The sequence below is a fragment of the Phaseolus vulgaris genome, chromosome 3 (genome assembly GCF_000499845.2).
Source record: "Phaseolus vulgaris cultivar G19833 chromosome 3, P. vulgaris v2.0, whole genome shotgun sequence".
Classification (NCBI taxonomy): domain Eukaryota; kingdom Viridiplantae; phylum Streptophyta; class Magnoliopsida; order Fabales; family Fabaceae; genus Phaseolus; species Phaseolus vulgaris.
In genome coordinates, this window is record NC_023757.2 from 48,475,464 (window position 1) to 48,487,113 (window position 11,650).

At 29.2% G+C, this 11,650-nt stretch overlaps 1 protein-coding gene across 1 annotated transcript; it reads left to right on the forward strand.

The window, feature by feature from the left end:
* Positions 1 to 7,212: 7,212 nt before the first annotated feature.
* Positions 7,213 to 10,561, forward strand: LOC137808334 (L-ascorbate oxidase homolog). The gene is made up of 9 exons (XM_068609391.1): positions 7,213 to 7,427; positions 7,558 to 7,712; positions 7,791 to 7,900; positions 8,352 to 8,622; positions 8,720 to 8,816; positions 8,933 to 9,278; positions 9,495 to 9,863; positions 9,967 to 10,045; positions 10,177 to 10,561. Exons 2-9 carry the CDS (start codon positions 7,563 to 7,565, stop codon positions 10,384 to 10,386), a joined length of 1,632 nt encoding a protein of 543 aa, XP_068465492.1. The 5' UTR covers positions 7,213 to 7,427; positions 7,558 to 7,562; the 3' UTR covers positions 10,387 to 10,561.
* The last annotated feature ends 1,089 nt before the right edge of the window (positions 10,562 to 11,650 follow it).

Genomic DNA, 11,650 nt, shown 5'->3' on the forward strand with positions numbered 1-11,650 from the left:
TGAAAGAAAGCTTCTTTTTTTTCAATACACAACGAAACGCATTCGTAAAAAATTTTAGAAGAAGACCCTATTTATAACCCAAAGTTACACCCTAGAATTTGAAACGTTACCAGCAATCTGAAACCATTCAAAAAGGTTTAATCTAACGGTTGCAACAAGTTCACGTCAAATCAACTTAACTCAGCAAGTTAAGACACAAAAACCGAGGCATTCAATATCAAATCAAATCAAATGTCAAATATACTATAATTTATTAAGACATGAATATTTCACAAGAGCTTAAAATATTTTTGTCTTGGGGGGCTAGTGTACTGAGAGGCTAAAACCGAGAGGTTCATGCCGAAAACTAAGTATAACAATTAAGATGATTAAGTTAAAACCGAGAGGTTTTGACCGAAAGGTTCATGCCGAAAACTAAGTATAATAATTAAGATGACTAAGTTAAAACCGAGAGGTTTTGACCGAAAGCAATGAAGACAGGAATAAAACAAAAATATAAATGTTGTAAAAGCCCAATTAGATAAAAACTTGCAAGAGGGGTGCACAAACAATAAAAAAGGTGCAGAAAGAAAGCCCAAGAGTAAAGGGGAAAGCCCATTAAAGAAACTCTATAAATAGGAGCTCAGAGATAGAAAGAGGTAAGAGTGATTTTATCTGATGAATATAAAACCTTTTCTGACTTTGGCATCGGAGCAACTTGCAGGTACCCCCCACCTGTTGTGAGGAGCAGCCGAGAGAACCAGCCTAGAGGAGCAGCCAAGAGAACCAGCCTAGAGGAGAAGCCGATAGCACCTTTCCGAGAGCACTAGCCGAAAGCACCAACCAAGAGAAGAAGTCAAGAGTTCCCATCAAGGAAAGAAATTAAGTCTTGTTAACCTTTTTCGAGTGTTCTTGGTCCCTGTTGTAAGAGCACTCTATAGATTGAACTCATTGTATCCTTGGTACATAATTTTTTTTGCATTACGACAGATGTAATTAATACTCAACTACAGTATAGTATCGGTATCCATTGTGGTTTATCACATTTTTTTTTTCTTTTCAATCTAAGATGTTGCTTTTGGGTTTACACTTTGCTCAAGAATCTATGTGATGTTTAGGCAATAATGTGGGTGAACATTTTCTTGTGCTTTGTGTGGGTTCATTCTAGAATGTATTAAGTGAATGAAAATAAATTAATAATCATAATTTTAATTTCAAATAAATTTAAGAAAAACAAATGATTTCCATAGATTTTTATTTACCTCCGTCTCTCGTACAAATTTAAAAAAACCTCTAAAAATTTAATTCAATTTTCGATAAAGTTTTTTAATGCAAAATATTTTTCTTTTACTTTTTTCTATTTTCAAATATAAAAAATACATTACGTATATTTTTTTGATTTTATATTTCCAACTGCATTTTTTAAAATTGTTTCAAATTTTTAATTCATGATAAATGTCCAAAAAGTTGTATACTTTCTTATTTTAAAATAATCAAATTATATTTCACCTTACCTAATTTTGTAATTTGGTTTTCTTACAAATCATTTTAAATTTATTTTCCCCATTTTTAATTAATTCTTTTAAATTATTTTTTACCTACAAATTTTTCTTCTTCCCCACTCACCTCTTACATAGCAACAAAACCAAAAAAAAATAAAAAAAATCCTCTCGAAATCTGGCCACCAGAAAATTGAGTCACAACTGGAAAATGGAGATGGAAATTGGGCTCCCTCAAAAACCTAACTTGTCGTTTTCAGTTCACCTAGTTACGCATTGACTGAAACAAACAAACAATTTTTTTTTTGATAAAGTTCCAGTGATATAAACAGAAAAAAAAAAAAAACAGTTGAAAATTCAACTTCTAGAAAGCCAAAAAAATTCCCTTCAACTACACAGCGAAACGGAATGTTTCTATTGGCAGAAATAGTCTACAAACAGGTTTAGTGGGCGAATTATATAGTCCCATTCTGTACCACTGCAGGAAAAAAGAGACTCTCTTTTTTTCAAATCTTACTACGAAATTATCCTATTTTGTTAAAAAAATAATGATTTGTTATAGAAGACTCGAGAAAGTTCTTTATTCACCACCAAAACCACATGGCTCCCAATATACTTCCATAAGAGCTTAGGACTTAAAACTGAAGTCTGAGCCATTCATTTGTAAGTTTTCCTTATTCAAATTATAGTTTTTATATTTTTATTTTAATGAATCAAATTAATATTTTATACATATAACACTAAATTTTGTTTTAACTAACTTGACAGTTTTTTTATTATTATGTTTCCTTAGAGAACTTTATTTATATATTATACACACCTATTAATCTTGTTTTTTCCAACACAAAAGAATATGAATACATGTTATCAATATTTTCTCACTTGATATAAATTATAAATTAATTTTGTAAATGATTAATATTAGTAAAAATCATTTGAAAAAAGTTTTTTTTTCTCGATTATTCTTAATTATAGTCAAAATAAAATAATAGGAGTTAGTTTGTTAATCATCTTTAGTTACCTTTTTTTTATCAACAATAAAAAAATCAATAAATATGAATTACTTCATGAAAGATTCAACCCGTAAAAAAAAAACTTAAATCTTAAACCTCCTCCACTCAAATCCAAACCGCTTCACTAGATTTATAAAAACAACTTACTTGGTTGTACTGAGAGAACCCACATAAAAGAACAAATTCCTAAAAAAAAAACATCAACACATCATCCTAGTACAAACTAAAGAGTCAAGACACCAATCAAAAAATGAGAAAAACACAGAATGAGTTTTACGAACAAGTCTTTAATTGAACCAAGGTAAAAACTTCTGAAACATCAGTCACTCCCCTATTAAAAATTACATGGTTCCTAATTTAAATAATAAAAATAATAATAATAATAATAATTTTGTAAAAAAAATAAAATTATATTAATAATAAAATCAGGATACCTATATTTTGTATAGACATTTTCTTACCATTTTTAACTACCTTTTTAGATCTAGTCACAATAAAAAAACTTATATAATAAAAAAGTTCTACAATTAAAAAAATTATTTATTTTTATAATTATTTTTAATAACAAATTATAATTTAATAATATATTATTATTTTAAAAATTATAATGATAATAAAAAAAACTATCAAAAGATTTTTCACTAGTATATATAATGAATGTCAAATTTATGGACTGGGCCTACGCCAGCGTATTATTCCTAAAAAATCACAAATAAAACGGGAACGGAACCGACGGGAATCGAATACGGGATCCACTTCTGAAATATTATTACAGCTATTTTTATGTAATATTTCAAACATTATATTACCTCCATACGTTTAATAAGCAGATCTATTTATTAAAAAAACAGAGAGAAAAAGAAAAGTAGTAATTAATCTACCTTATTTTTTTATCAAATAAAGATAGGTAAATCTTTACTTTTCGATAATGCTTTGTTTGGATTACACCATAAATTTGAAAGTTGAAAAATGATAGATTTGAATTAAAAGGAAAATCAGGTTATTTGGATTAAGAAAAAGATGATGGAAAGTAAAGAGAAAATTTATGAAATTTTTTTAATGATGTGATAGATATAATTGAATTGTAAATTTTGAAAATTTAAATTAAAGATTAAAAAAATTAAATTAAAATAAAAATTATTATAAAACCGTAATAAATAAATAAAATAATATTTCAAAATAAAGTATACTAAATAAACTATCAAAATTTAAAATTTAATTTTTTTATATTTTATATTTATTTAGCATTAAACATATATTAATAAAATATTAAATATATATTATTATGAATTTAATATTTATTATTTTAAAATAAAAGAATAAATATTATTATAAATAAGATGTAATTGTTATTTTATGGTTTCTTCGCAATTGAGAAAAGAAAGTATAATGCATTTTATCTCATTTTTTTGTAATTTTATTTCTTATTTTTCGAACTTTCTCACCTTTTTTCACTATCTAGCTTTCCATCGTTTTATCTAAATGAAACTTCTTATGGTTTCATTTTATACATATTATTCACTTTTATTCTTTCTAAGCATCTCTTCTTAATTTTATTATATGTTTATATTTTATCAATAATTTATTTATTAAGTCAAAGAATAAATAAAATATAAAAATTAATTAAGAGATTTGTTTTTATTATTATTTTGCAAAAATAATAATCTTATTATTTATGTCAACCGATGTCACGTAATGAAGAACTAAACAAGATACTTACCAGCTAATCTTATTATTAGTGACTAATTAGTTCGCATAAGCATTTATATGTGGTCAGTGTTTATGATATGAAAACGTGTGTATCTTGACCTTATCCTATTTAGAAATATTGATATGTACATATTTGTGTAAGTAGGCATATACATATATAGAATTGTTTCCACCATGGAAATAAGTATTTGTATTTTAAAGGGTGTTATGTATCTATTTTGGTCACAGAATCAAAGCAGGTACGTCAAACCTCCTCAACCATGCATGTGTTTAGGATCTGTCATCATGTTTTGTTTAGTTTATTTTTAAGTTTCTAAAAAACACGAACTTAAGAAAATCATTGACACACATGATGAAGTGAATGCAAATGATGCATGCCCTTAATTTTATTTATTTATATTCCAGTAGTGTTAATATAATTTCGAGAAAGAGTTTATAATCTCCATAAACAGTAATGTTCTGATATAATACTGATACTAAGTTTGTTGAAATAACATTTTAAATATAAACTCCGTCACGGTTTTACTTTTAAAAATATTTTAATCAATTAAAAAAGAATATATTTAAATTGTATTTTAATTTAAGTATTAAGTAAAACTAAGTTAATACTATATAAGTAGAAACATAAATTTATTGACTTAAAATTTTGATTTTAACTTTTCATATAAATTTATTGATATTAAATGTTTGCAGGAACATGCATATTCTAGACTATTCTGCTATTCCTATCCTCACATAGAAGGCAGGAACCAACATGCATGAACCACCTTCGTTACGCTGTCGTTTTCACCGCAAATGACGCTAAGCATAGCATGTGTCTTTTTTTATTGTACTGCCAATTTCCTGCACCTCATGTGCTACTACATGCCCTATTTAATATACCATAACTTTTCTTTATCCTCACTATTTTCTTTTTCTTTTTTTTCTTCTTCTTCTCACAAAATCCTCTCATTTTTGTAATATGAAAATACAAGGACAAAAGCTGAAATAGGGGAAATAAAATAATTTATCCAAACATATATCCTACGAGCATCGAGCGTTTGAATCGTAAATGTTGAACTACATTAAAAACAATACTTGCAGTCTGGAGGGAAAAAAAATACTACAAGGGCTTGTGACAGTCATCATGTTATAATCTTTACCAACACTATTAACATATATATATATATAATAGGAAAAATTATCAAGAAAATTATTAAAAAATAATAATTTTATAAATAAAAAACAATTAATTATTATATTGACTAAATTAAATATTATTTTTAAATTTTAAAAATATATTAATATTTAAAATAGCTTTTTTAAGCTTTGGTGTTAAATTAGTATTAATTAGTATTAATTATTATAAACTTTTATTAATAATAAAAATAACTTTAAATATGAATAAATTTTTAATCTTTAAGATAATAATTTTTTATTTTTAAAATTAATAATTATTTAATGATTTTATATATATATATATATATATATATATTTAAATATTATTTTAAATTTTAATTTTTTTTTTCGTATCCTTATTTCGTCTAGTATTCTAAAATCAAAAAGATTCAACTTTTGATTAAGTGTTCCACTTTAATGTTTATTAAAAAAATTATTGTTATATCTGAGTCAAGAACACTATGTAGATATAGATGAATAAAACAATTTAAATAATAAAAGTAATCAAAACATATCATTAATATGTAACACTAATACAGACTATACAAGTACTTTCGAAACATTTATTAAGTCTACAACACAATTCAATTGTAATTATCATCGTCCTCGTAATCTCCATCTTCTCTATCTTAATTTTCATGTTGTTTTTCATTAGTGGATTGTGAGCATTTCCAGTTTGATATTGAAAATGTCAACAAATTTTTGGTGCAAACTATATAGAACATCATTTCATGTGTTTTTTTAGATATATGAAATTTGATTATTGTTATCATTCTTGCATATTTGAATAGCAATGATTAACATGACTTTTTGTCTTCTGAGAAATTGAAAAAACATGATAAATACTGTACATTTTACATCAGTTCTAGTTTCCAACTAATGTAAAATACCATATTGTACCTTGATTATAGTATTATGCATCCATTGTACTTCTAACTTATCTAAAATATGTTACATCAATCAACATCATTCCAATATAAAAAAATCACACATTTTACTTTAATCACACTCTACCAACAATGTAAAAAATCCAATTTTCAAATTGGTTATTAACCAATATTGAAAATCCTTTTATTTTCTAAAAATCAATGTAGAATATATAAAATAACTTCAGTAATGCATACATACGCATATTTATGTAAATAGATATAACAAAATAGACGGCTGGTAAATACTTTCAATTTCAACATTTTAGATGGTTCGAAATCTGTTTTTTGCAAATCCATTAATCTTTTATTGTGCTATATTACTTAACTACTCCTATTTTTGCTTTCTTACACATGTTGTACCTACAAGATTTTTCAGTTTCAGTTTTAAATTCTAGTAGGTAATCTTATTGCACTTAAATTTTACTCGTCTGTCCCTTTTATTTTTTGGATGAGTAAACCTCTCTGGACACATGAACTTCACATGGAACATTATGAACTGCGATAAATGCAACTATCAAATAACTCTAAAGGAGAAAATAAATAAAAAAAATAGTAGGTGAACTGTAAAAGCGATTCAACAATTTGCATAACTACTATACACAAAATCACTTTATTTTTAAGCTACAGTTTGAAAGTTAAAGAACTTCAACTACAAAAACTTTCTTTAAATATCAACATATATCAATCCCCAAACCCGGAACAATCATTAAATTGAATGGTGAAAATGCAGTTACATCTGCAACTGAAAAGCAAAACAAAATTGATATGATCAGTGGCGAAATTTCAGGGGGCTATTGGTCAAAAAATTGCAAGTGGTGGCCAAATAAAAAAGCTACGGTTTCACTTTAATAATTATATATGTTTTTCTACTAATGATGTATTATAATTTACATATATAAAATTCGCACAGTGTAACTTTAGCCTGAAGCAACACCAACTTATGGAAACGCGTCAACACCGCAGAAAACGGATGATGAATTTGTTACCTTAACACCAAACATAATCCCATTTTTAAAAATTATATTTTGTTGGCAGTGTTCCTTGTATATAAATATATATCACATGTAATAAATGGACTCTGCAGTATCAGCCTCCAAGCCTTACCGAGTTTCACTGTTGAAGAGAAAACCGCAGAAGTGGTACTTTTCAATAAACTTGAAAGTGATGTTTCATGTTTAGTTCCTTGTTTCTTTCATTCTTTTCTTTCTACTCTTTAGTGAAATATAAGTGTTCTTTTTTGTTGCCATGTTATGTTTTGTTTGTGGACAGACGCAATGGGAAGCAGTTGTTTGCTCCTTCTGTTGCGTGGTGTTGTTCTGGCTCTGCTGCTGAGTGTATCTCTTGTACAAGGAGAAGATTCGTATAAATATTACACGTGGACGGTGACATATGGAACTCTTTCTCCCCTAGGAACTCCTCAGCAGGTATGATTTCATTGGTTAAGATATGTTTGGATAAATTGGTTGAAGCTGGTCTAATGTTTTAGTGCTTGAATTTCCAAGGTCATTCTGATTAATGGTCAGTTTCCGGGGCCTCAACTGGATTTGGTAACTAATGACAATGTTGTGCTCAACCTTGTCAACAAGTTGGATGAACCATTTCTACTCACATGGTGAGTTTTTCTGTTTCTTCATGTCTCTCGTTCATTCTGTAACTGGATTTTGAACAATGGTCTCCATTTAGCACTTTTAGGGATACGTCACATTCGGAATCTTAGGGAATAGGTATCTTAGTTACCTGATCATGCTAGTTATTAACATCTTGGGTGAAAATAGATGGAAGGGAAGGTAGCATTGTTGTTATATACACCTTTTACTGGGACTTTATATCACCTTCATAAACTGATATTTTCATTTCGTCAACTAGATGTGTAAAAGTTTTAGTTACAAGAGGTGCATAGTGAATAAAATAAATTTACACAAATTACAATGTTTTAGTCAATTCTAGAAAGAATAACAAGAGGTTCCAAGTTTCCTTAGACATCTGACATAAATGCAACTTGGTAGCATGCTTATTTTGGCATTTTATTTGAGAAATGGGATGACATGGTTGTTGTAAACCAGGAATGGCATCAAACAAAGGAAAAACTCATGGCAAGATGGGGTCTTGGGAACTAACTGCCCTGTTCCTCCAAACGCAAATTACACATACAAGTTTCAGGCCAAGGATCAGATTGGAACCTACACATACTTTCCATCAACTTCACTGCATAAAGCAGCTGGGGGGTTTGGAGGACTCAATGTCTACCATAGATCTGTCATCCCAGTGCCTTATCCGTACCCTGATGGTGACTTCACTTTACTCATTGGTGATTGGTACAAGACCAACCACAAGGTATCATCAACTTGTGCTTTTGCATTATTCTCATGCGTTGTGCTTCCTTACAAATTTGCCACCTAACAGTCTCAACATTTGTTTTTGATATTTGCAGTCATTAAGGGAATCTTTGGATTCTGGAAATTCTCTTGCCTTTCCCGATGGTCTTCTTATCAATGGCCAGGCTCATACTACCGTAAATGGTGACCAGGGTCAGTCTTTTCAAAAAAGGATATAATTCTACCTTTTGCAGATTCCAATGATCAGTTCCAACTTTGTCAAAATTGTCTCTCCAAACACTATTCACGCTTTAGCTTTTTACTTTCAGGAAAGACCTACATGTTTAGGATCTCAAATGTGGGCATGTCAACATCAATAAACTTCAGAATTCAGGGTCATACCCTGAAGCTAGTTGAGATTGAAGGATCACACACTCTCCAGAACGTATACGACACTCTTGATGTGCACGTTGGGCAATCAGCTACTGTGCTGGTAACCTTAAATCAGCCTCCAAAGGACTACTACATTGTTGCCTCAACAAGATTTTCCAGAAAAATGTTCACAGCAACGGCAGTGTTACATTATTCAAACTCTAACTCCCCAGCTTCTGGACCCCTGCCCAGTCCCCCCATTCACCAATATCACTGGTCTGTGAAGCAAGCTAGAACCTACAGGTTGATAAAAACCTCTAACCAAAATCAACAAGCCTAAAATTTTATACTAATAACTAATTACAAATCATGTTGTAGATAATCATTATTAATAATCGGCAAAATTATCATATATTACAATTTTTGATTGATTGCTAGTGTTAAACTCTTCATAGCATCTATGCATGTACTATTATTAACTCTTTTGTGTATCTGCTAAAATATTAATTGCTGGTGCAGATGGAATCTAACAGCAAATGCTGCTAGGCCTAACCCACAAGGGTCATACCATTACGGAGAAATAACTCCTACAAAGACAATTGTATTGTCCAATTCGGCTTCTTTGATTAATGGAAAATTGCGGTATACTGTGAACAAGGTTTCCTATGTTAACCCTGACACCCCACTCAAGCTTGCTGATTACTTCAACATTCCCGGAATCTACAGTGTTGACTCACTCCAAAGCCTTCCTTCTGATAACACTCCCTCATCCGTAGCCACCTCCGTAGTGCCAACTGATCTCCACGACTTCATTGAGGTCGTTTTTCAGAACAACGAAAACACCACGCAATCTTGGCATCTTGATGGTTATGACTTCTGGGTCGTGGGGTATGTCAGCTTCAATCTTCTTTTAGTATTGTAGAAAGCAATCATCTTTACTTAAAATTAGCTTAAGGGTGAGTATTAATGTTGTTCATTGCAACATTGACAGTTATGGTTTTGGTGAGTGGACGCCAGCCAAGAGAAGAACCTATAATCTAGTTGATGCCCTGACCAGACACACTGCACAGGTAACTTAAACAAGTGTATATTTTTATGTATGTGTGAAGAAGCCTCTTAAAACTAGTGATTTAAAATTTGAAAAGAATGAAGTTTTGTGTTGTTATGAGATGGTGATTTGGAGTGTTTAAAATGAATGTAGGTGTATCCAAATGCTTGGACTGGCATATTGGTGTCCTTGGACAACCAAGGAATGTGGAATCTGAGGTCTGCAATGTGGGAAAGGCAGTATCTTGGGCAGCAGTTATATCTCAGGGTTTGGACTTCTGAGCGCAGCCTTGCCAATGAATATGATATTCCCGACAATGTGTTGCTTTGTGGCAAAGCTGTTGGACAGAACAACAACCTCTAGTATCACTATCTTCACCAATTAATCTTAATCTTATGTTGTCCTTTTCTAGTCATGAGAGTTTGACTACCACACAAAGTTTGAAGGAAAAATGGGGGAGAATTTCTCAAATTTCTGCCTCTGTTCTGTAAATTTCACCATTATATCTTCTATCAAAGTTTCACTGCTCATTTTAGTATATGAATTTTAGCAATTACTTTCTTAGTTCATGATTCACATTATAAGAATAACCATTAATTTGGTCCAGAGTTAAACTAATAAAATTATATAAACAATTCCTTTTTTACTCAATTATATGAAGAATTCTTAAAGTATCAAATATTCATCAATTTAGTTTTAAGTTGATATCTTACTAACATTTTTTTAAAAATGGACACTTAAGATACCATTCATGTAATTTTATTTATATATCTGATTTATTTTTCAAATCTGAAGCTTATGAGTTTTATTTCTTTATTTATTTGACATGAACCTTTTTTAAAGAGAGTTACATGATCTTCTTGAAGATTTATGAGATTTAAAAGCATTTAAAAATGTACTTTCTAATAAACTTATTTAAATAAACTTACTGTTAAATAAGCTAAGCACGTCTAGGTTTTTAAATAGATATAAACATATATATATATATATAATTTTAAGAGATAAAATATAAATGTAATAGTAATACAAATAATATTTTTATTCAAATTTTACTTTTTAAATAAACTGATTCCACAAATTTTAAAATAATAAATGAATTAAAATATAATCTTTTGAGGTACATATTTCTTTTTACAATGGACAACAATAAATAAATTTAGATAAGGTCAAGCCTCATGTTGGCCCTTAACGTCCAAGTTGCAGAATGGAAACCCTAAAGAAGGACGGCTTATTGGGCCGAAAAAAGTGTTGAGAATGAAGTGTTGCAATTCAACTTCTAGTGGGCTTTACTATTCCCACTCTCCATTTTGCTAATTTCTCCTCCAACTTTTTCCTTTTCTTCAGTCAATTTTTTTTAACGAAAACATTTTTTCATTATATTAATATTAGAAGGTTCTGACTTCACAGTATATATCGAACACGCAATTCCCTTGTATGTTATATATCAGAGAATATAACCGAAAGGAGTTTAAGTTGCGATAATTTTCATAAAAAATTAGCATAATGGGAACATGTTTCTCTTGTGTAATTAATGATAATAATAATTTATTATTATGATATAATTTATCTTTTTTAATAATAACAGTAATAATACGGATGCAAATTACCTTAATGACAACACAATTTA

Bases quoted from the DNA above. Each gene is read 5' to 3' on its own strand.
- LOC137808334 (XM_068609391.1), top strand. From the start codon at position 7,563: ATGGGAAGCAGTTGTTTGCTCCTTCTGTTGCGTGGTGTTGTTCTGGCT. The intron at 9,279-9,494 runs GTTGATAAAAAC...TTGCTGGTGCAG, and splicing joins AAGCAAGCTAGAACCTACAG to ATGGAATCTAACAGCAAATG. The intron at 10,046-10,176 runs GTAACTTAAACA...AAATGAATGTAG, and splicing joins TGACCAGACACACTGCACAG to GTGTATCCAAATGCTTGGAC.